Source organism: Sminthopsis crassicaudata, chromosome 3 (assembly GCF_048593235.1).
Source record: "Sminthopsis crassicaudata isolate SCR6 chromosome 3, ASM4859323v1, whole genome shotgun sequence".
NCBI lineage: Eukaryota > Metazoa > Chordata > Mammalia > Dasyuromorphia > Dasyuridae > Sminthopsis > Sminthopsis crassicaudata.
This window is the reverse complement of record NC_133619.1, coordinates 586,270,816-586,297,674: the sequence shown is the minus strand read 5'-3', so window position 1 is coordinate 586,297,674 and position 26,859 is coordinate 586,270,816. Positions and strand designations below refer to the sequence as shown.

Genomic DNA, 26,859 nt, shown 5'->3' with positions numbered 1-26,859 from the left:
TTCATAAATTGATGGCTGATGTGACTTTTTTTTGTGTGTGTTAAAGGTTTGGTACATGGGAATCAGTAAGCCAGAAATGTCTCTGGTTTGTGTTGATAGTAGTTTCCCTCTTTAAAAATATGTCACAACTCAAAGAATTTAATTTATGCTATTGTATAGGAATATTTTATTGAATGAATGGCAAATAATAAACAATGGACTAGTTATTTTCTTTTTCTCCATATCCTTACATATTTGTAATACATTATAACCAGTGGTATTTCATCATATTATTCTATAAGTTTTCTTTTAAAAGAAAAACTGCCTTTGTAACCTTTATTTAATGTATGACCTTTATTTAATAATTCCACCTGATGTGGTTTTGAGCATGAAAAGTGTAGTTGGCCCCATTTGTCCTTTGTTATGGCTCATTAATTCCTTTATTCAGTATTTTCTTTAAAACAAACCAAAATATGCTTCATTGATTTAGCAGAAATAGGCAAGAGGGAATCTTTTGACCTATTTTCCTGTTATTTGGTCCCCAATACGAATGCAAATTATCTTCCTAGTGAGAAGAGTTCTCTTCTTGATTTGCAAAAAGGTTAGTTCTAGTCTTCCATCTGGTAGCTGTTTCCTTGGGTAAATGGTTGATCTTTGATTCTACATAATATAAAGGAAGAAAATTTTCTACTAATCAGACTTATTAAGAATCCTCCATGTAACTATAATTACTTTATGAATTATCTATGGATTCTTTTTCAATGTACATGCTTATTTCACTATTTAGTAAATTTCTTTAATTCTTTGTGTGCAGAAAATTTTTATAATTTAAAATGTTCTATTCCTTTCCTTAGATTTTACCTCTATGTCTTTCTCCCCCCCTCCAAATACTCCTTCCATCTTTGAACTTATTGCTCTATTTTAACTATGTCTTTCTATTTAGCTCTTCTGGGTCTGTTACCTTGAGGATTTTAGGCTTTTCTATTTGGGTTGTTGCTCCCTAGAAGAGGGGAAAGAAAGCATTATGTTTAAATGATGGTTTCCACCAGAATTGACCCCACTGTCTTATTTACTGATAAACTAAATAATGAACTAATCCTCTTGACAGGTAGGTACAGGCTTCTTCATAACTCTGCAGGTTTTATTTTATTTTATTTTTTCATTTTTATTATACTTTTAAAATTTTGGCAGATTTCTATTAACTTATTTTAAAAATTAATTTTAATTTTATTTTTATAGATTTCTGTTGATTTCTTTTCTTTTAGACCACCATCAAAGATAAAAAGCATTCCACTGAATTTTTATACATATATTTGTGTGTGTATATATATATTTGATTGAGGAAGTTAGACTATAAGATCATTTTCACTTCCAAATTTATGATCCTAATGAAGAAAGTTTTAGACTTGTCAAGGTCAATTGGTAATACATCTTTCAGGTAGACATAGTTACATGTGAAATAAAATATAATGGAAATTGTACCCTTATTTATTATATATCAGGTCTTGATTGACTTTCTGAGACTGTACACAAATAGATCTGCTAACAAACTAGTAAAACAAGGAGTTTTCATCATAGTAACACTAAGAGTGAGTTCTGTTTGCCATATTTCTCTGGTTTAAAGAATGATTTTATGGGGAAAGGGTCACATTTAGAATTAGAAGAATGAAATTTCACCTTTCTCTTGACATTATCATCTTTGCAATTATGATCACATTATCTTATTTCTATTGACTTAAGTCCCTATAATTAAAAAGTGGGAATAATAAAAATTCATCTTACAGGATTGATATGTGGAAAGTACTTTGCAAACCTAAGCTGGTATACAAATATGAAGTGCTATAGTCATGCTGCTTTTTAATATAAGTACACTGCAAACTTAAACTTCACCCATTGAATCTTGCTGCTGTGTTTAGCCAGAAATACATATGATATTAGATGTCCTACAATCAGCAAGCTAACTGGACTTAATCTAGTGCCTATTATTAGATAGGAAGGGATTACCTCAGAGGAAGGAACATTTTGAAGTCACAAGCATAGCATAAACTCTTATCATAATCTGCATGCTGTAGAGCTGGCTATTCCACCAAATTAGGATTTGATCCCTAGAGAGGCATTCTTAGACACACAGGATTGTATATTCACCTAATGTGGAACAGAAGAAATGCCATGATTAGCATATTGCCACCAAAAATGTTATCAGTCTGAATTTTTTTTTTTTTTGCGTGAAACAAATCATGATGCTTTGCAACACTTTTTCTTGCTTCATTTTATTTTTGTAACCTAGCTATGTGTATACTAACCCAGGATTTATATCCTTTGATCTCAAACTGTATCCTTCTTAGCCTTCTGTTTCTATTCATCACCTATCTTTTTGTTTTTCATTTTGAAAGTGATTGCTAGTTGCTTTTTCTGATCCTTAAAATGAAACCTTGGGCATAGACCACACTAGCTTGGTTTTATTAACTCTGCTTCCTGCAAATTACCTGCTAATCTCCACTTACCCACATAAGCAAGGGAGAAATATGAATGCTGTCATATTCTTTATTAAGTATTGAATAACTTTTAAGAAAGAGAGAAGTAAGAGAATAGGCACCAAGCAAAAGGGAATTGGCTCATGGCATTTGTGCCTGAAGGGAGAAAATAACAAAGCAGCTTTCAGAATCCATCATGATAAAGAGAGCAGCCACTAGGTTGGCAAAGGGTTAAAATCCAGGACTTCAGCAACATATACAGATGGTACAAAGTGTTTGGGTAGTTAAACTACCTCTGTGTACAGGAAACAACATTGACAATAAGAGGTTATGGACCTACAAAATCCCTGGAATCTGTAAATATTTAATGAAGATGGCAGAGCATCTGGTGATTTCTGGGCTTCTGCCTTTTCCTGTGTGACTCTCTGAAACCATTGTAAACTTCAGGGAGACATTTCATTTAGTTAAATCCATACTTGAACAGGGACCTCCCTTTACAATGCCCCTGACAAATGAACAATTGAAGAAGTTAGACTTTCCTGAGTAACTCTTTGATGATACCTGAGAGATTTTTCTCCTCTTCACACAAATAAAATAGCAACATTTTAATACTATCAGAAAAATACCTTAATGACCAATTAATTACACATTAAGCTAAAATATTATATTTTAAATCAAATTAACTTTTCTTCTGCAAAAATGGGAACAGATTGTTTCCAACATTGTCATGTGGATAGAAAAACCTCCTGCATTGAGAGGTTAGGAGACTAGGGTTCCAGATTAGCATATGTCACTAATTAGACTCTCTGGTCTTGGAAAACAAATTCCTTTCCCTGTTTCCCTTCTATACACCTGGACTAAGTAGTCTAAAGTTTCATCAAGTATTTTCAATATATAATTCTATCATATCATTGCAGTTTACACCAAACTCTAGGACTTCCCCTTTCCTTCCCTTCTCAAGGTTTTTGATTCTGTGGCTATGTTTCATTGCCCCTCTTGATCTTGGATTATTTCCAAACATCCTTTTTGACTCTAATATTCAATGAAACTGTGATCCTTTCCTTGGGGTCTCACCATCACTTGGTGCTTTGATGAATGAGATCATGGAATCTTTGATTTCTAATTCAAGAATTACAAATGATAAAACATACTTGGATTAACATAATATACCTTACTATTTCTTCCTTCCTCAGCAAGAGTTCAGGAAGGAATTAGTAAATTTGCTTTGGGTCACTATGCTGAGACTCTCATTTTTTGTTTTTGTTGTTTTGATTTCATAATCTGTGAAATGAGGAATTTGAAGTTGATATCTAATCTCTTCTAAAATCAATGATAACAATAAACATGAAAAATGTAAAGAAACTTGCAAAGACCTATATGAACCGATACAAAAAAGTGAAGATCCAGGCAAATAATATTTTACCCATTGACTACAGTTAAATAAATGGAAATATTGACAAGTAGAAAGAATTATGATCAGTCTTTAACTTAAAAACAAACTCTAAAAGACATTTCCCTTTGCTCCTTGACAATGATGGAAGTCGACAGGTATAGAACAGTGCATCTAGTATCAGAGTTTTTGATATGCAAAAAACCTTTGATAAAAAGAACTGCTTATTGGGAGGAATTGAACAGTGGTTATAAAGGATATGTTTAAAAAAAAAAGATATCAATAAAATTAAAGCAGTAAAGCTCTGTTCAATGGAATTATAAATGTTAATTTAAGGGAATGGGGACACTGGTCAGATATCCTTCCATTTAAGAAATGCCTTACTGTGCCTGCATGGTGATTGATGCCAGGATTTCCCAGTACATAATGTGACAAGGTAGCAGAAGTATTATATTTACTACTGTGTTATGTAGACATAAAGCTCATAAAACAACATGTACTGTGAGGCTTGATGATCAACTATACAACATGAAGATCTCAGTGTTTATACCTCTAGTTATGCTTCAAGACAGTACTTTCATTCTAGAAGCAGTGTTAGAATAGCATTTACAAGAACTGGATTGACTACTTGTATTTTAAAAGAACCTATCTTCTCTTCAGCCTTTGAGAGTCATTTCAGAGATGAGCCTTGGAGGCTTAAAGCAGTAGGGAAGCTTGTGTCATACCAACTAGGATTTAGGAAATGCCTATTGTGCACCAAGCACCATGCTAAGTTCTGGATCTGTTGACTAAAATTGTGTACTCAACTTTTGGTAACTAGTGCTATTAAACTATGGGTTTTCCTAGGTCAGCACTTGGACTTCTAGCACATTTAAGAACATGCCTAAGAAAGCATAATTCTTTTATAGGTCTTTACTGGTTTATTTATATCAATTTGGGGATGGAGAAATCCTAAGGGAATTCTTATATTGCTTTGTTTCTCAAGGTTTGTTAGGAGTAAAGTGGAAAGACCCAGCATGGAGTCCATGATCTGGCCATGGTAATTACTATGTATTTGACTATAGGCTAGTCTCTTAACATCTCCAAGTCACATTGTTTTTATCTGTAAAATAAATGGGTTAGACTAAAATATTTTTTAAGAATGCCTTTACCATTAAATCATATGAGACTTGCAATAGAGAGAGTAAAATAATAGAGGATATCCACATAGAGATTCCAGGGTTGACTGGTGTACGAATTGCAAGAAAAGATTCAGAGGTTAGGGTTAGGGAGAATTCCAAAGCCATTAGGAAACTTTTGTGGCATAGGTAAAAGTGATTTTTTTTTTCAGGATTCTCTGGAATTACTCTTTCATTGGTAGCAGAAGCACCAAAAAGTTGCTAAATTGATTTCTCTGCCTTAGTAGGTAGTTAGTTCAGGAAGAATGCTGCAAGGGAGTCTAGGAGCAACACCTAGATGAAGAATGTATCTATTCTGTGTGTGTTGGGAGAGGTAACTTGTAATTTTAGCCTACTTTGCTGGTGAATAAAATTATATAGAGAAATTTTATACTAATGTAGTCCCATCTCCACTCATCAGATGCATAACAATGTAATCAACTACATTGGTATTGTTTGTTTAGAACTGTAGTTGTCACTAAAATGTTTTTAGTATGATTCTAGTTCTACTTACAACCTAAACTCACTTTAGATTTAGTTTTCAGAAAACATTGAATTAGCCTGGTTGGGGGGGTGGGGAGGGGAGAAGAGGAAATGTTTTATTAATACTTGAAAAAGAAATCATTTTTCTTTCCCATTAGTACCTCTCTTCCTCCATCACCATCATTTATCATCTCTCTATTTCAATGCTTTACCAACATTTCTCAAAAATTATGATTAATAACTTCATTGATTAGAGTTCAGAATTGTTTCCTTTATATTATTGCGAACCTTGTCTAAGTTACTATTCTTATTTTGTTAACTTTATTTGGGGCCAGTTCATATTAGTCTCTCTAAGTCACTTTAAATTTCTTATGCCACATTAATATCCCATTATATTCATATGCCATAATTTGTTCATGTATTTCCCTACCAATAGTAATATTTTCTTTCCAGTATTTTACTACCAGAAAAAGATATGCTATAAATATTTCCTTATATGTGAGACCTTTACCTTTGTTTTGGAATCCCTTCACTATTTTCTGTTTTTTAAAGTTTAATTTCAAATTGTTTTTAGGAACGTTTGGACCAATTCACATCTCTACCATCAGTGCATTATGTACCTCTTGTTCTATAACCTGCCAGTGTTTGCTATTTTTAACTTTGCTCATATTTGTCACTCTAAGGCATGTAAAATAAAGCCTCATGTTTTTTAATTTGATTTTTATTAATAATTTAGAGTATCCATTCATCCATTTATTCTTCCTTCTGATTTGAATTTCTTCTTTTGGAAACTGCCTTTTCATATGTTTGGCTACTTATCTAGTGGACAATGGAACTCTGTTATATATTTGTATCAATATTGTATATATTTTGAACCTCACACCTTTATCAGAGATATTTTAGCCTGAAACAAAGCAAGAAAACTAAATCATGTGAGTATGAAGGAGAAGAATGAGGCTTTTGTGATAAATATGTAACAGTATTTCTGTTAGCACCTCTGATGATCACTTGCACAAAGAAGAGCATATCATCTAGGTCTTTGACATTATCTATTATAAGGAAGCTTGTGATAAGGAAGGGAGGAAAGGGGAAGAAGGAAGGGGGACAGTTTTTCTGGTGGGAAACTGGGATTTAAGGGACTTAATTTCTCTTGGAAGTTACTCCAAGATCACAAGTCCTTTTTCAGCTGGTGAATAGATATATTATGTCAAAGGTGGGAGATGGGGAGTGGGGCAAAGGATTAATTATCTGAAGTCCTCAGGAGAGCTTTTGAAGACTTTGTGACTTGTATTCTGTACCTGGATTGGGGACTGTGGAACATTTGACTGCTTAGCATTATTCTTTCCTCTGTTCCTTTCTCTGCTACAGGTAGAAGGGAGTAGTCATACCACTCTTTTGGATTCATTTTGCAATCACCAAATGGTCTTTCTTCCTTTCCCATCTAGAGCTCTTTTGGTGGGGTTTGGGTTAAGGCCATTTATACTGAATGATGAACAATCCTGAATAGCCTTGAAGAGAAAAGAGGTTCCTCAAAAAAGCCTAGGGGTTTATGTGGAAGTTTGGGAAGGAGGTGGGAAGGAGGTGGGAAGGATGTGGGAACAAGAACAATAAATTATGTCATCATGAGTAGAGGATTTAATTATAGTTTATGAGCTTCTGGGCTTTTGTTTATTTTTTTTTTTTAAATACCAGGTAGGACAGTTGCCAACTCAATTTCTTTGTCTTCATCTCCCATGTATCATAGACTACTGTACCAATCAGTTAAATCTATTGAAAAATGTGAGGAAAGGCTGCAGTGGAGAACCTTTCTGACAGAAAGAAATTATAGCTTTGTTATGGATCTCTTCTGGGCAAGGGGGAAAGACCTGTGGCCTGTGCTAACCTATAGCTCTCTTTTGTTTCCTCTCTATAGCTCGAATGTGTGATGCTCACCTCCGTGGCCCTTCAGGCATCATTACATCCCCTAACTTCCCTATTCAGTATGACAACAATGCCCACTGTGTGTGGGTTATTACAGCAATCAACCCTGCCAAGGTAAGGCCTTTTTACTCCTTAAATCAGGTAGCCTTATAGCTAATAGGGAGACACCACTGAGCAGAGTGGTCATGTTATAGATTGAATCATGAAGATTTACATCTTTTCAGAAAGGCTTAAAAAAGAAGTACATTATTATTAGTCCAGTATAGCTTAGGTATGGGTATGTTCAAAAAGCAGAGGATGAATGATATGGAATATCTGAGGAATATGTGATTTCCATAATGAATACTGTGCTTTTGAATCTTCCCCAAAAGAATACCTATCATTCATATGGGATGATACTGAACAATTCTTTTCTGTAGCAAATGAGAAAGTGGGATTCAGCTTTGGCTGGATTAAATCTGAGTAAAAAAAATACTTTCCAGAGATTATTAAACTAGTGAAAGGCTATTCTTCTCTCCTAGGAATTTTTAAATGAATTAATAGGTGCTGGCTGTGTTGCCTGGAAGCAAAAAGAGATGATCAAGGTCACTTCTTAGGGAATCCAGTGAGAAGCCAGTAAAGTAGGGTTGAATGTATTTTTGTTTTTGATTTTATTTTGCCAGGTAAATTGGCTATAATTTTCTATCCACATTTATACTAAGGAGGGTGACTAGAGTAGAGCCCTTGCAGTAAACAAAACGGATCATTTCCTCCAATGTGAAGTTTTTTAATCTAATGAAGCAGGAAATAATTGTTTAACAGATCACATTGGCCATAAACTATTATAAAACTTAGCCATGCGTCTTATTGTTAATTATTATTAGATTATAATAAATACTAATATAAAATCACAGCATAAATATAATGTAATTTACATATAATTATATGTTATACAATTATTTATTAATGGTTTTTGGTAAGAGTGTGGTCTTAAAGTTAAGTGGTAAATAGGTATGTTTAATTCTCTCTTGATTGACACCAGAACTGAATTTTCAAAGAAATGATTTTGGACAAGTAGGGAAAAAGAGGTTTTCTTAGACTGTGTGTAATTTTCAGTTATAGACTTTTGACAACCTATGGTGATAATTAATTTCCTTCCTATCTACTTTCTTTGCGGTTTTGAAGATAAGAAGAGGGAGTTTATTATTAGAATAGATATTTTGGTAGCAGAACTTAGAAAGAGTGACTGGGGCTAGAAAGAGAAGACTAGGTTTTCCCTACATTGCACTTTTTTATCAGACTTTTGGAGTCCTCAGTAACAGTGAAGTAAACTAGAATTCAATACAAGTGAACTAATGTTACCTATGGTTTTCTGAGTGTTTAGTTTTGTGACATGAAGGAGCGAGGGTGTCTTTGCCATCAGAGAAATTTAGTGTTCTGTCAAGAACCAAATAGAAATAAAGAAAACACAAAACATTAGGAAACTGAAAAGAGATAGTTTTTGAATGGCATAAACTCTAAGGACTTTCATAATCTCATAGAAGGAGGTAGCTAGGTGAATAGAGTACTGGGCCTTCAGGAAGACCTGAATTCAAATTGGGACAGCTTGAGAGACTTATTATTTGTGTAACCCCAGGTAAGTCACTAAATTACTTAATCCAGTGTTTCTCAAACTTTTGTTCTCAGTATCTTTATATTATTAAAAATTGGTATGAGTGTGGCCAAAGAGTTTTTATGTGAGTTTATATTTATAGATATATTACATATTGTATTTAATAATACAATATAATAATAAACTAAACAATAAATAGCAAAATTACATATACATATTTGTACATATATATGTATGTATGTGTGTATATATATGTATATGTATGTGTATATATAGATAGATAGATAGATAGATACATGGGTTATAGTTATAAATATTTACCATATTAGAAATAAGAACTAATTTTGATTTTGGAGACCCTAGGGTTTCAGAGAACCCTAGAATTCTCTGGCCCACAACTTTGAGGATTACTATTTTAATCCACTGGAGAAGATACTTGAATGAGTATCTTTTTTTTTTTTTTTTTCAATAAAACCCCATGGAAAGTATGGTCCATGAGTTTATAAAGAGTTAGAACTGAAGATCGGAATAATAGCAACAACAATATAAGGAAAAAGCACTGAAATTAGAGTCAGTAGACTTGCATTTTGATACCTTGTTTTACTGCTTACTAGCTTTAGTGGTTTAGCTTCTCAGTTTTAGTTTCCCCACATGTAAAGCTTAGATAATAACACTTGTACTACCAGTTTCTAGGAGAGTTTGTGATGCAGTTCATTAATCTTATCAGTGTTCTGAGCATCTTTTTAAGATTTTTAAATGATAGAATATTTGCTGATTTGTATCGGGAGGGAGAGTGTCCACAGTGGCAAACTGCATCAGGCTAATTCTTTATACTGATAAAATTAGAAATTGGGAGCCCTTCTCTCAGAAGAAAAAGAGAAATAGAAATCATCATTAGTTAAAGCAATCAGAAATTGGTTAATGGAGATGGATTAAATTTTATTTGGGAGTTTTATGACATTTTGAATGATTGAAAGCTATTCCTTATGCCAGTGTATATATCTTTTTGTTGTGCTGCAGTTCTCTTTTAATGTCCTGACCCAGTTTCCCTAATTATCCTATTCAGTTACTCTGCCTCAGGTTATAACCATTCCCTTTAATGTTAGGATAAAGGTCTTATATCTTAGACCTTAGTCTATACTTATTTCCTCTTAATGTTTGATTGGATAAAGGTCTTTATCCATTTTAGACATCCTTAGAGTATCCAGAGCCTCTCCAGTACCTCCCATTACATCATCCTAGGTGCCTCCCCCCCCATTAGGTCAGCCCCACCCAGGTACCTCCCCCATCATATCATTGTTCTTGTTACCCCATAAAAGAATGCTGTATCTGATATTCAGTGCTGGATTCTTTGAGACAATAGTCTCATTCAGCCCTGGGACCAACCATGGATCCATTGGTCCCAGTAAATCTTCCATTTAATAAATTCTGTATTGAATACTCTCTAACGTCTATCTTGCTCAGTTTCTCTGGCATTACATTTTTAGTACCACTGTGCTCTTGGTAATACTGTATGACTGGAAATCATGAAATATCCACTCTCAGAAGAATCAAAATTAGAGATTCCCAAAGGGCAATGAAGAGACATATGGTGGTTATAACCAGGATACTTCATAAAATGACATTATCAAGGTTATGTTTGATTAGAAAAAAAAAATGCCCATCATCCACAGAGACCATGGAGAGATAGATTAACAGTTCCACTGGTACCCAGAAGACATTAAAAGACCCAGAGATAGATTTCCAGGGCCCTGTGTCAATATCTCTTTGGAGGATTCATAGAAGTATTTGGACAAGAATTGCATTGGTTAATAAAACTTGCACATACAGTATTGCAATCTTATTCCTTTTACTTTTAGTTTCCCTATTCTCTTTATTTCTTATTTATTTTCTTTATAGCTTTTTTGCATATTATTGTTTGCTTGTTGTCTTCCCCTTGCTTCTTTTTGTATCCCCAGTTTTTAGCATAGGGCTTGGAAAATAGTAGATACTTTATAAATGTTTATTGACTGACTTGTAGAAGAAGTGCCTAATGTGGTAAAAGCACAGACTTATAGAAATAAATATCCAATTATTTCTAGTGCTGCCATGATTTCAGCTGAGCCTTAGTAGATGGTCACTGTTTGCTTGGTGCTGATCGAGGGGAGCACATAGCCTTGGAGCAAGCAGAGAGGGAAGAGCAGTAATGGAGAACGCAAGGATAAGGTTCAGTCTTTTCAAAGAGGAGATTCAATGAGAATAAATCTAAGAATCACCATGTAAAATGTGTCAAGAATCAAAATGGGGAGCTGTGAGCCTCATAGGATAACCGAATTAAAAGACAAGACAAAGACCTTAGACTGAAATATTCCATCTCAGAATGAGTTTGGATAAGTCACTTATTCTGCGTGATTTGGTTTCTTCATGTTTTAAATAAGGAAATTGTATAAGTTGCAACCTTATATGTTACAGTTATCCCAAAACTATTCAATCTAACCATCTCATCTTGGCTGTGTTCACTTATGTTAATGATGGAGTTAGGGTTTGACTTCATATTTCTGACCCCTAAACCAATACTTCTGCAGCAGTAGGCTGCTATCCCAGATGGAAAATAGAAGAGGGGATGGTCAAGATCCTCTGGGGATTTTGTTTTCTATCATAAAAGCTGTGCATAACCCAGGGGTTTGTAGTACTAAATTTAGTCAAATTCCCTCATTTTTGAAAAGTAACTTGAGACCTAGAGCACAGAAGTTTATACAGCTGTGTTACATAGCTGCTTGAGTTTACACAACTAGTATGGGGCAGATACATAATATCTTTATTAATAATTATTAACTAATTAATAAAATAACTAATGGCTTGGTGAGAAGGGTTCAAAGCAGCAAGAAACTTACTTGCTTTATTTTCATGCCCCTTAGTTTGACACTGTCACCAAGCTGTCATTTTGTAGTTCTAGCTCTCTTACAACCTTTTGAAAATCCTTTTGTTTAAGAGGGTTGAAGATAACCACTCTTTGGTCCTAATGGAGTCTTTGAACTGAAAGAAGCACAAGAACTTTGTTGATTACTGTAAACTTTAATTTGGAGTTGTTTTAGGGGTTTGGCTAGTCCTGACCTTAGGTCTGTAGCTTCTTTTGGAATAATCTCATAGATCAAGGAATTAGATAGATAAAATAAAATAGATTGATTGGATTACCAGAGTATTTATTAAGCCCTGTGCTAAATCCTGGAGATATAAAATGCAAATAAGCAAGATAATCTACCTACCCTCTGGGATTTTATACAGTGTGTCACAAAAGTCTTAAAGGCTGCTAGTGGTATAGAAGCAGCTAGTGGCACAATGGATAGAGTGCTTGGTTTAGTGTCAGGAAGTCTGAGATAAAATTTGGCCTCAGACATTATTAGCAGAATAACCCTGAAGAAATCATTTTAATCTCTGTTTGCCTCAGTTTCCTCAACTGTAAAATGGGGATAATAATGTAACCAAAGATTATTATAAAAATGAGTTATATTTGTTTAAAAAAAAAAAAAAAGACAATTAGGACAGTGCCTGACACATAGTAGGTGCTATACTTTCCTTCTCAGTGAAATTTTAAGCTATTACAGCTTAACTAAGATTTTTAGGACACCATAAAGGAGAGTGAAAAAGAAGGAAGGAAGAAGAAAGTCTTTATATACTTATTATATGCTGGTGAGACATGTCTCATTGATATTTTTGTGAATAAATTGGAAAGCTATAGACTAAATAGCAATAAACTTAGAAGAATTCAGAACTGACTGACTGACTAGGCCCAAAGTATGCTGATTGATGTATCCATGTCATCTTAGAGGTGTGTATTTACTTATTGGCCTTTGCTTATAATTTATGTGTATGTGTGTATGTTTGTGTATGTGTGTGTTCATGTATGTGCTTAACATCTCAAGGATTTTCATGAAGATATTTTATGTTTATCAAATTTATACATGACACAATGCTGAGAATGATAACTAATAGAATGGATGAAAGAATAGAAATGAGAAAAAATATCTTGGCACACTTTAAAAATGTAATAATAATAGTAGAATTCCACTTTAAGGGGTAATTATAATGTTGAATTTGGTTTAAAGATAGATACTGATGCATATAAAGCAGGACTTTAGACTGAGAAGTATCAGTGACAGAAATATCAATTTGAGTCAGTCATGAGATATCATAGTAATAAAGTAACATACTCAGACTGCACTAATAGAAATAGAGTCTTATGATGTCTATAATAAGGAGAACTGTAATTTTGTTGTACTTCGTTTATGGAGTTTTTCTTAGATTATATCTAGAATATTGTGCTTTAGGCTTGTTCCATATTTTTGGAAGGACATTTACAACTAGATCATGCCTAGAAGAGGGCCATTAGAATAATGAAGAAACTTATAGCCATGGGGGGAAAACAAACAAACAAACAAACAAAACACATTTTGTGGGAATAATTGTGGATGTTTACTTTGTGTTTCCTAATTATAAAAATTAGGAAAGATTTGGTTCATTCTGCATAATGTCACAGGATTTCCATGATTGAAAAATCATGAAAAAGTCTAGATTATATTCCATTCATTGAATGGAAACCGTTCTCTTAAAGGTCACCAATCACCATGTATAAATGAAAGATGAAATCAGATGGCTTCTGAGCTTCCTTATAAGATATAATTCTATGGTTCTAAATCCATTGGTATTTTCCTTTTTTTTTTTTCTTTGTCATCTTCCTTTACATCTCTGCACTCTTTGTTACTATTGGCCTCTTCTCTTTATTGAATGCCCTCTTCTTTCTTGGCTTTAGAGATTGTTACATTACTCTTTGAGTTTTTTCTCCTATATATCTAATTATTTCTCTTGTTTTCAATAATGATTTTCAAACTTTTAAAGCAGGTATTCTCTAAGGGTCTGTTTTTTATCATTTTCTGTAATTTTTCTGAGTGACTTGCCTATATATATATATATATATATATATATATATATATATATATATATACATATATATATATATTTGTAATTTATATATATTGTATATAAATATATTTACCATGTATATATTGTATATATATTTATGTAAATATATATTTATGTAAATATATATTTATAATATAGTTACTCCTATATTATTGGCCCTAGAGATCACTCCTAAATTTTTACCTTCAGTACTGACTTCAGTACTCCTATCTTAATGAGAGTCTCACCATAGTGTACCTCTATTTGGATATCCCCCTTTAATCTATTATTCTTTCTATCTTCACTTTTTTCTGTCAGTGATACCAATTTTAAACCAATTCTTTCCACTTAAGATCTTATTTTATCCTTAACTCTTCTTTCTTGTTCATTTCTGATTACCATAGTCTTTTCATTCTAATTCAGGAATATTTTTTAAGCCTTTCTCTTTTTCTTTTCTACTTCTGAGGGAGCTATCACACACCCTAGTTCACATCCTTTTCACCTCTTAGGTGATTGTAATAGGCTCATAATTGATCTTGTTGCTTCAGTATTATCTCCTTTCTTAGTCTGTCTTTTGCACCACTGATTGCATAATCTAACTACTATATGGTTCTGATCATATCATTCCCATATTAAATGAATTTTGAAGGTTTCATTCCATCCTTTTGCCTTCCTGCTTCCTCTTCTTTTCTTTTCCCTATCCCCACCTTCCTTTTTTTTTCTTTCCCCCTATCACTTTCTTCCCTCCTCCTTTCCCTTTCTTTCTTTCTTTCTTTCTTTCTTTCTTTCTTTCTTTCTTTCTTTCTTTCTTTCTTTCTTTCTTTCTTTCTTTCTTTCTTTCTTTCTTTCTTTCTTTCTTTCTTTCTTTCTTTCTTTCTTTCTTTCTTTCTTTCTTTCTTTCTTCCTTCCTTCCTTCCTTCCTTCCTTTCTTTCTTCCTTCCTTTCCTTCCTTCCTTCCTTCCTTCCTTCCTTCCTTCCTTCCTTCCTTCCTTCCTTCCTTCCTCTTCCTTCCTTCCTTCCTTCCTTTCTTTCTTTCTTTCTTTCTTTCTTTCTTTCTTTCTTTCTTTCTTTCTTTCTTCTTTCTTTCTTTCTTTCTTTCTTTCTTTCTTTCTCTCTCTCTCTCTCTCTCTCTCTCTCTCTCTCTCTTTCTTTCTTTCTTTCTTTCTTTCTTCTTCCTTCCTTCCTTCCTTCCTTCCTTCCTTCCTTCCTTCCTTCCTTCCTTCCTTCCTTCCTTCCTTCCTTCCTTCCTCCTTCCCTCCTTCCCTCCTTCCTTCCTTCCTTCCTTCCTTCCTTCCTTCCTTCCTTCCTTCCTTCCTTCCTTCCTTCCTTCCTTCCTTCCTTTCTTTCTTTCTTTCTTTCTTTCTTTCTTTCTTTCTTTCTTTCTTTCTTCCTTCCTTCCTTCCTTCCTTCCTTCCTTCCTTCCTTCCTTCCTTCCTTCCTTCCTTCCTTCCTTCCTTCCTTCCTTCCTTCTTTCTTTCTTTCTTTCTTCCTTCCTTTCTTTCTTTCTTTCTTTCTTTTTTAAAGACTGGTCCTTCTTATCTTGCCTATGGTTATAGTCTTATTATTGATTGGTGTGAGAGCTTTTACCTGCTCTCTTTCTGACTTGGTCCAATTCACCCCTCTATAGACAACTTTTAAGAGATTCATTGTGTTTATGCTAAACTTAATATGGGCACCTGATTGGCACAGCTCATTGATACTCAATTCCTGAGCACAGGAGATCTGACAGCATCTGCTTGTCAGGAAGTTGAGGTTACAAGTATATGCTACCATTCATAGTGAATTAATTTTTTGAGCAACTTAAAATTAAAATGTTTAATTTTTGTTTCCAATCAGACTTGAGTTTGTGGGTTTTTTTTTTTTTGTTTTTTTTTTTTTTTGTTTTTTTTGCTTTTTATTTGGTTCTATAGGGCAGAACCTGGCACACTAGAGGTAGAAGTTATGGAAAAATAAATTTTACCTTGAATTATAGCAAAAACTTTATCATCATCATCATCACTGGAGCAGCAGTACCCTTATATGGCACTTTAAAGGTTGTAAAGTACTTTAGAGATATTTCATTTTATCTTCAAAACAACTTTGAGAGTTAGATGCTATTATTTTTCAGATAAGGACAAGGCAGGCAGGCATAAGTTAAATGAATTGCCCAAGGAGACACAAGTTTCTGAGACTAGATTTGAACTCAAGTTTTCTTGACTCCAATTCCAATGTTCTAGCAATAATTAGAACTATCATAATTTAAATATGAAAAGTCATATCATGGTATAGGAGGAAAAGGGAAGGAAATACTTTTTGCAACTATGGCTGGGGGAAACTTCTAAACTAATTAAGGGATGCAGATGATTATAGAGGATAAAATGGGTAACATGGAAGGAAGGAACACTGAAAAGTTTTGTACAAGAAAAATAAATGCAGATAAAATTTTAAGGAAGCAGTTAGCTGGAAGGATCTGAAAATCTTTGTAGTAATTTTCTCTGATAAAAATCTGATATTTGCACTATAGAATTGAATAAATTAATGACAACACTATTAAGTACTTATTACATCACAAGCATATACTAAATCATAAGGATAGAAATTGAAAAGTGAAATAGATCTACCTTCCAAGGAGCTTTTAATCAGAAGAGACAAAATATAAAACAATTATCAGGGCAAACAGAAAGACCTGGAACTTCTAAGGGTAGGTGGATAATAAGGCTCAGTATTCCTTAGATAATATAAGTAGTTAAGATGACAGTACAAGAAATTAGGGAATAGAGACTGCTCAGAGAGTGAGGTCTTGAGGATACTGGGTTCAGTGACTGGACATGATAAGATCTGGTGGTCCTCCATCTCATCAGAAGGAAAGAAGTTGTTGAATCTCATCTCATCCAAGCTCTATGAATCTTCAAGCAGCTGGAGCAAAGGGTGAAGGTAAGGGGATAGAGTATTCTATTGTTGGAGGTTCTTCCTGCTGCCTATGCTCTCTTAGATAATTTTATAATTTAATTTAGAATTAGATAGGAATGAGGTAAGAGAGGAAGGAAAAAGGTGAAACAATCTAAAATATAAAAGAGTTAAAACCATTCTCAGTTGCTAAATGGTTAAAGGATATGAACTTTTTTTTTTTCAAAGAAGAACTACAAGCTGTCAACAACTAGATGGGAAAAAATGGATCAAATAACGAGAAATTCAAATTTAATAAACTTTTAGATTGTACTTTACACCCTTCAGATTGTCAATGATAGAAAAAGATGATAATGTTAATTATTAGAAGACTGTGGGAGCACAGACATATTCATTCTCTATTGTTGGGACTACAAATTGGAAAGCAATTTGGACCAATAAATGAAAAGTCATTAAACTGAAAATACCTTTTGACCCAGCAATATCACTACTAACTATATATGCTTGAGAAATCAATACAATAGCCATTATGGCTATACTTTTATTATATCAAAGAATTAGAAACAATGTGGGTGCTCATTAATTAATTGGGAAAATGGCTAAACAAATTGTGATATATGAATATAATGGAACATTGTTATACCATAAAATATGATGAATAGTATGAAGTCAGAGAAACATGAGAAACTTGTATGTACTGATACAGATGGAGATGAATAGAACCAGAACAATTTGCACAATGACCACAATCATTTAAGAGAAAACAACTTTGATAAACTTTAAAACTCTGTTGAATGCAGTGATTCATGATTTAAAGCATGCCTCCCACCTCTTGGCAAAAATATTATGGAGTAGCAGTACAATATGAGATATATTTTCTTTTTTTTTTTAAAAGCTTTTTATTTTTCAAAACATATACATGGACAATTCTTCAATATTAGCCCTTGCCAAATCTTATTTTCCAATTTCTCCCCTTTCCCCACACCCTTCCCTAGATGGCAAGTAGTCCAATATATGTTAAACATGGAAGAAATATATGTTAAATCCAATATATACATACATTTTTATACAATTATTGTGCTGCACAAGAAAAATCAAATCAAACCAGTAAAAAAAGAAAAAGAAGCAAAATAAAATGCAAGCAAACAACAATAAAAAGAGTGAGAATGCTATGTTGTGAACCACATTCAGTTCCCACTGTCCTCTCTTCATCATTGGACAATTGGAAGTGGTTTGAATAAAATGAGATATATTTTCTTTTTATTATTATTGTTATTGTAGATTTTTATTTACAAAACATATGTATGGGTAATTTTTCAACATTGACCCTTAGAACCTTCTGTTCCAACTTTTTCCCTCTTCCACCCACCCTCTCCCTTAGATAGCAGATAGTCCAATACATGTTAAATATATTAAATGCAATTATATGTATACATATCTATACAGTTATCTTGCTGCACAAGAAAAATCAGATCTAGAAAAAAAGAAAAAACCTGAAAAGTAAAACAAAAATACAAGCAAACAACAGAAAGAGTGGAAATGCTATGTTGTGGTCCACATTCATTTCCCATAGCTCTCTCTCTGGGCATAGTTAACTCTCTTCATCATTGAACAATTGGAACTAGCTTGAATCATCTCATTGTTGAAGTGAGCCACATACATCAGAATTGATCATTGTATAATTTTGTGTATAATGATCTCCTGGTTCTGTTCATTTCACTTAGCATCAATTCATTTAAATCTCAAAATGAGATATATTTTCAAAGAAAACTAAAGTTTTGATTTTAGCTAGCAGGTTTGATTATATTTATTTGTTAAAAAGAAGGGATCCCATAGAAGTGGCAGCAGAAGGGGATTACAAATAAATGGGTAATGATAGAGATATGATAAGAATATCAATAAAATAATTTTAAATATATATATAGAAAAGCCACAATGATACAAAATACTAGTTTTGTTACTGTCATGTTAAATTTAATATGCATTAAAATTATGTTAATGGAAGTTTGTTTTGATTCCTTTTTGCTCATTTTTATATATTTCAATGTTCATATTATATTGATGATTAAATTCTTAACAAAAGAAGAATGCTAAAAATTTATTTTCCAAAAGTAAAAGAGGCTATCATAATATTGAATTACCCCTCATTTTAGGATATTAAGCAACAATTGTATATTTACTTATTAGATATTTTGTAAGGGGGTTTTGTTCAGATATGAGATGAATCCCTGGGCTTCCTTTTAAATTAGCTGATTATTTCATTGATTCAAATTTTAACCAAAATTTTGATTTTTGTTATCAAATTAAATCAAACTTTCATTTATTCAATAATATTGCTAATGTGTTTGAGGTAAGATGTGAATCTAAGTCTTCCTGTTTGCAAAACTATATCTTTTTTTTTCTCCTGTTCTTTTTTTTTTTTTTTTCTTTTGCTATACTATATATTCATTCTGGTTTATCATTATGTACCATTATCTTTATTGTTCATAATAATAGCTATTGTTTATGTAGTACTTTAAGGTTTCTAATGTATCTTACATTCATTATTTTTTTTTTTGGATCCTATAATAGCCTTATGGGAAAGTTAATTAATAACACATTAAAGAAACCTTAGGGTTTAACCAAAGCAAAGCAGAAAAAAAAAAGTTTTGTAAATAAATATTGCACAAGGTATCTTGTTGTTCTGCACAAAGGTGATAGTATATGTTATGCCTAATATAATTAGCTCTTTAATTAGGGTCAGACTGTTTAAAAAGCAGTTTATATGAATGACTGGTTCACTTAATGATGTGTGTCACTGTAGAGCAATGTTCTTTGTGTTAATTACATTATTTTATCATTATATTCCCACATTAATAATAGTGTTCCAATCATGGAGACACTATTATATAAGAGCCTTTAAGAAAGTGTGCTTTGATAAACTACAATTCTCCATCTTGAACAAAGAGGTATTACAGGGAATCTGGATTTTTAAGAATAAAAGCTTCATTTTTTAGTTATATGGGCCTTTTTCCTAAAACAAACAAATAAACACAATGTTACTTCTTTTCTGCATATTAGATTACCTACCCAAGTATCCCTTGTGTTAACAAACCACTATGTACTTCATAAACTAAAAGTTGCCTTGAGAGCTGGTGGGTTTCCTTTTAGATGGAAGTCTTCATTTATAGGCTAGACCTTTTGTTAGTAATGTAGGGAGAGTTATTGGACATATTTATACAACTATTGAACTAAAGCTTTAGGATCTGTGCATTTTTTCTGTTCTGATTAGCAAACTATGAAGGAGATCATAACTTGAATTCATTCACTTCAGATATTCTGGACTTGTGATGGAGGGCACCTCACCCACATCTTACCTGCTATAAAGACAAACTAAAAGAAAGAAAAGACATTGTTTATATTAAAAGAACTTATAACCTATTTGAATTTCCTGTCCTTGGAGGAGTTTAAGCAGAGACAGCATGAAAATTTGGGATTTTGTAAGGAGAATTCATGTTTCAAGTAGGATTTCATTTAAAGGTACTCTGAGCTCCTTTCTAGTTCTGATATTCTGTTATTCTGTGACTTACAAGAGGCATAGAATACATACAGAAGAGCAGAAATCATTCTGAGCTGTAGAGTATTGGAATACTTTCTATTTAGAGACATACAATCTTATAAAAAGATCTGGAAAGGGTGAGGGAACTTATAAAATTTGCCATTTAGCAACTCTTCAGATAGATGAAGAAGGGATCTATTGACCTAAAATTATTATCCTCTGTATATTAAGTATACTAGATGAGGAAAATGGGAAAACTAGTTAGGTCAAAGAATTGAAAAAAATTAGCTAAAAAAATAAATTGGTGGAAACTATTTTTGGATGTCCTCATTTAACATGTATAGCTGGAATACCACTTAAATACAGATGTCTGAACTAAGCAAAATGGAGAAATAGACAGCACCTACCTTAATTTGGACCCCAATTCTAAGAACTCTGGAGTTATCAGCACATCCTTCCAACAATCTATTTTCAAAGAAAGAGAATAGTACCAATTTGAAAAAAAACACACCATTATGATACCTTCATGAGTCTTTTCTATGAGACTTATGTGTGGACCACTTTTATGTTGCTTTGATTTCAGCTGGACACTTGATGGGTCTTGATTATATAGATTTTAATGCTGGAGAGAAAGTGAAGAAGATGCTAGGAAGGGCAGGGTTAAAAAAAAGTTAACCCTGCCCTTCCTAACATCTTCTTCACTTTCTCTCCAGAATTAAAGAAAAGAATCACACAGAAAGTGTCTGAAGGTAATTTTTTTTTAGATCAGAGAAAGACAATGTTAATTTTAAATTTGTGACATGTTACATAAAATGTTAGGTGACCAGACATCTCAGTTATGATGAGGAACAAACCAAAGAGAATGAGCAAGAGGAGATCTTTGCTAGCCTTTAATAAGTTCTTCTTCATAGCCTATACTAGGTTGAAGGACATATCAGATTATTTCCTTTCTTAACAATCCAGAAGAATAGAATAGTTGTGAATGGTTGGGGATGGATGAAATAGCCTTTGCTGGTCATTCTTAGTGAGGATATTGTCGGTTACATGCTTTACATGGATATTGTTTCCAGATTTACAGGTATTTTAATGTACTGATCAGTGGGACCCTACAAAGATATTCTCTTTACTATGAAGACCTTTGAAAATAGTAAGAGGCTTCAAAAAGTTTGTTGTCTGTTGAGCAGAGATCCAAATAATGAAGAGCCATATGATTTAGAAGATAGCTGACCCCAATTGAAGTCAGGAAGACCTGGGTTACATCCTGTTTATGACACATCTTGTGTGACCCTGGACCAGTCACTTAAGTTAAAGAGAAGATGCTGGTCTGTAATGGTAGAGGAAGTCTTCTCACTCAGAATCTGTTCCTGTGGAATCACAGTTCCTGTCCCAGACCTATATCAATAAAGATAACCCAGAAAAAATAGTCTCTGAATGAGAATTCTAAAGGATGGTTGCAGTAATGTTTATAAGTATCAAGGACAGGTTAGCTATCAGAAAAAAAAAAAGAGAGAAAAAATTGGTTACCATTTTCTTTGCTGGAGGCTCTTGTTTATTTAAAAATTGGTTTTAAAATAACCTGAGAAATCTCACTGTCATAGCTCCTATTCTGATACTAATGAATGTGTTTCTCCCACAGGTGATCAAGCTTACTTTTGAGGAATTTGACCTGGAAAGAGGCTATGACACGCTGACTGTGGGGGATGGTGGGCAGGATGGGGACCAGAAAACAATTCTCTATGTGTAAGCAAAACTTATTTTCCCACCACGGTTGTAGAAGGAGACAATGTAGTTGGAGAGGTATTATTGGGAGAAATGGGTTTAGGCAGAATAAACCTGATGTCCAGTGGGGAATGGGGAAGTTTTTTGTTCTAGGAAAAAGAAAAAAACTGGATTGATCTCCAGGTCAATTTAATTAAATATTGACTCCATATATACCTTTGAAAGATGAGTGTTCTGGTTTTAGGAATGTTTGGTCTGCCTCTACCAGCACTGAACACAAATTAAATATCTGAATTTACATTAAAATGAATAGCTTCTTGATTAGTGATAAGAGGAAAGATTTATTGAATTTCTCTGAATTTGGTTTGGATTTTTGTTCAATTTTCTCCATCCTTTTGGATGGGCAGACTTTATCTCTGATGTCATTAAAAGCATCATCCATCTTGGATGTGGAGATGTTCCTTTATCCTGAAGTTTAGTAATATCTAGCTAATTAAATGTTTCTGTTTTTATACTGAAGTGGTACAACTTCCCTTCTTCCAGTTCAGATTAAAACTTAGAGTGAGGTTTATGCTTAATATACATACTTAGGTCTCATTTTTTTCCTGATAAGAAATATATAGCTTCACATTAAAAAAAAACTAAGTGTCATGCCACTGAGGCTTTGTCTTCTGTTGTCCAGCCACGATCTGGAGGATTCACTTTCTGCAAAATTATACATTCTGGAAATAGGGTTAAATGTTAGCTAAGAATGACTACTCTTAGTTGATACAGATAGTAATCACTAGAATGTATTGTCGTTTCTTTCTTAGGATTCCCTGACTTCATTCCTCATTCTCCCTTTTTTATTTTCATAGAAGTCAACTCTTTTACCACTCTAACCCTAAAAACCTTGAAAAAGTAGAAATTTGGGACCAGTCCCCTCTGACATATAGAGAAATCTATAGCATTCCAGATTTAAGTGATTTGTCTAAAGTGACATAGAATTAGGGCATAGCTCTTCCAATTGCTTTTGGCCCATTTGTATCACCATTTGAGTTGTTATCAAAGACTCCTAAATGTTAGGAGATGTGTTTTGCCTCCAAGAAAGTTTTAAATCAAAAGAGTGTTGAGATCAATTACCTTTCTGGAGGAGCTCTTCTGGAAGAACCCACATATACTTCTTTATTATTAATACTTGTCTCTTCTGATCATTACAGATTCTGAAATGTGCTGTGAAGTCTCTGATTTAATTATTTACATTCTAGGGGTTTTGATGCCAATGAACTAAGTGCTGTGAACTAACGTTTCTGCTCTTTATGAATGAAAATTATGTCATCAAAGTCTTATCCATTTCAACTTATACCTCTTGTAAAGGGATGGATTTGCTCTAAGTCATCCTTATCTTCTCCCTGTTGTTTGCCATGGATCCCAGATATCCTAAAGTATTTCTTTCCTCTTTAAGCTAAACAATGACTTCCCTTTAACTTGCTTTTTTCTGTCAAGATATAGCAGCTATTTTGCCTTACTGCATCTTGGCTTTTCTCCATTGTTGTTGTATCACCAACAAATCTATAGATTTGAAAGTTTGTAGCTAAATTCCATTTCCCCTTCTACATCTTCCCATCTACACAGATCTCATCCACACCTCTCCACATCATTTCTATACTCAACTCCTTATTGATTCTTTCCCCCATTTCCATTATCACAATACAGGCAAGACTAACATCTGAGAATATAATCAAATTAGTTATTCTAGGATAATCAAAAGTCAGACTATAAAACAGTTTTATCTCTGTGGCTTCTCTGAAGCAGTCTTCATGTGTGTGTTTGGCTCCATTCCTATACTTTGTCTACCAAATTCCAGGTTGTATTTTATTGACACATACCATCCTCATAAAAGGTAAAGTTCATTCATGATAGGAACTATATAATTGTTCATGTTTGAATTACTAGACCTTTGCCTAGTATCATACACGTAGTATTTCATTAACGTTTGTTTAATTGAATTAATTTGATCTTCCAGGAGGCAGTTAATTCCTAGAATCAGAAGCATAAATTTACCATAGAGACTATCTAGTTCAACATTCACCTGAAGAAAAGCCTGTCTGCGTAACATCTCTATTCTCTTCCCCACTTTCCCCAATATTTATTCAATGTCTGCTTGTATTCTTTCAGTAAGGGAGATTATTGTTTAAACCAAGGCATTACAGTTTTGAATAGCTCTAATAAGAAGTTGTTCCTTTCATTAAGTCTAAACTTGTATCTTATTTACAAAGCATATGCATGGATAATTTTTCAAACATTGACCCTTGCATAACTTTTTGTTCCAAATTTTCCCCTCCTTCCCTCCACCCCCGTCCCCCAGCTGGTGGATAGTCCAATATATGTTAAACACGTTGAAATACATGTTAGATCTTATATATGTATACATATTTATAGTTATCTTGTTGCACAAAAAAAATTAAATCAATAATTCAGTTCCAATTGATCAATGATGGATATAGTTGATTCTATAGATAGAATCAACTACACCCAAAGAAGGAACACTATGAAATGAGTTGCATTTTTTGTTTTTCTTCCCAGGTTATTTTTACCTTCTGAATCTAATTCTTCCTGTGCAACAAGAAATTCAGTTCTGCACACATATATTGTATCTAGGATATACTATAACATATTTACCATGTATAAGACTGCCTGCCATCTAGGGGAAGGGGTAGAGGGAAGGAAGGGAAAAATAGGAACAGAAGTAAGTGCAAGGGATAATGTTGAAAAAATTACCCATGCATATGTATTGTCAAAAAAAGTTATATTTATAAAATAAAAAAGAAAAGAAAAATTAAAAAAAAAAGATCAAGAATGAAGAAAAAGGAAAACTGAGAAAGAAAACAAAATGCAAGCAAATAACAACAGAAAGAGTGAGAATACTATGCTGTGTTCCACATTCTGTTCCCATGGTTCTTTCTCTGGGTGTAGATGGCTCTCTTCATCAGTGCACAAGTAGAACTGGTTTGAATCATCTCAATGTTGAAGAGAGCCACATTCATCAGAATTAATAATCATATAGTCTTCTTCTTGTCATATATAATGATCTCCTGGTTCTGTTCATTTTACTTAGCATCAGTTCATGTAGGTCTCTCCAGGCCTCTCTGATATCATCCCGCTGGTTGTTTCTTGCAGAACGATAGTATTCCATAGCCTTCATATATCATAATTTATCCAGCCATTCTCCAATTGATGGGCATCTACTCAGTTTCCTGTTTCTTGCCACTACAAAGAGGGCTGCCACAAACATTTTTGCACATGTGGGTCTTTTTCCCTTCTTTAGGATCTCTTTGGGAATACAAGCCCAGTAGTAACATTGCTGAATTGAAGGGTATGCACAGTTTGATACCTTTTTGAGTGTAGTTCCAAATTGCTCTCCAGAATGGTTGGATCCATTCACAGTAACATCAACAATAAATTATTGTCCCAGTTTTTCCACATCCCCTCCAACATTCATCATTATCGTTTCCTGTCATCTTAGCTAATCTAACAGGTGTGTAGTGATATGTCAGAGTTGTCTTAATTTGCATTTCTCTTATCAATAGTGATTTGGAGCACCTTTTCATGTGGCTACAAATATAAACTTGTATCTTTGCAATTTATATCTATTGCTTATGGTTTGTCTTCTCGGATTAAGCAAAATAAACTGAGTCTCTCTATGTTTCTTCTTTGTAACCTTTTAAAAAAATTAAACCTAAAGCTCTCCTGACAGCTATCTTGCTCCCCTCTTCCCTAAACAATTTATTCTCAAGGCTAATATCCCTGCTTCCTTCTTGGACCTGCCTTAGCTTGTCTGTCACATTCCTAAAATGTGATCCTAGTACTAAACACAGTTTTCAAATATTTGTTTAAACCAGTATATAGTAAAAACTATTACCATTTTTGCTTTAGATATTTTGTCATTCTTAATACTGTTTAGGATAGCATTACCATTTGTGAGCTGCCATGTCATATTTTGATTTATATTGAACATTCAGCTACTGAAAACTCCAAGTTCTTTTCTAGGAATTGCATTTAATCACACTTTCTTTAGCCTTTATTTGTGAAATTAGTTTTTGAGCCAAGATGTAGGACTTGACACTTATTCCTATTTAATTTCCTCTTACTTGATTTGTTCTTTTTTCTTGCTTGTCAAGCAAGATCTTTATGTATTCTGACTGTCGTAGAATAGTTATCCCTTTCAACTTTGTGTCATTTGAAAATACATCAAGCATACCGTTTATGCTTTCATCCAAATCATATATGAAAAATGCTGAGTATCATAGTCAAGGACACATCTGTGGGACGTTCCACTAATGTCTTTCAAAATTGATATTTTTCTATCAGTAAATACTCTATGAATCCAAATATATAACTGTTTCCAAATCCTAATGGTACTATCCATTGACCTATAATCTATCATTTTTATCCACAATATTCTTAAGAAAATCTTTGGTCAAATGCTTTGATAAAATGTAAATATAACCTTCCCTTGAATTTTAGCAGTTTAGTTAGTTAAAAAGAAAGAAAGAAAAAGAAAATGAGAAAGGAAAAGAAAGAAAAGAAGGAAAGAAATAAAATGAGATTAATCTGGTATCATTTGTACTTAAATGATTCATGCTCTTTCTGAGTGCTCACAAATTGTCTCTTTAATAATATGTTCCATAATTTGGCAGAAATACATATCAGTATCAAGAATCTTTTGTTTAAGGTTTCTGTTTCCCTTTAAATAGATCTATCATACTTTGCCCATTCACATAGATGTTTAAAAGTTCTTTTGG

The 26,859-nt window shown here is 33.3% G+C and overlaps 1 protein-coding gene across 1 annotated transcript in view; it reads left to right on the top strand.

Annotated features, from left to right (window-relative positions):
* Positions 1-26,859, top strand: part of CSMD2 (CUB and Sushi multiple domains 2) — a 988,708-nt gene that overhangs the window by 606,180 nt on the left and 355,669 nt on the right. Inside the window, 2 exon segments of the mRNA XM_074305059.1 lie at positions 7,396-7,517; positions 21,993-22,096. Coding sequence (XP_074161160.1) covers positions 7,396-7,517; positions 21,993-22,096 — 226 coding nt within the window.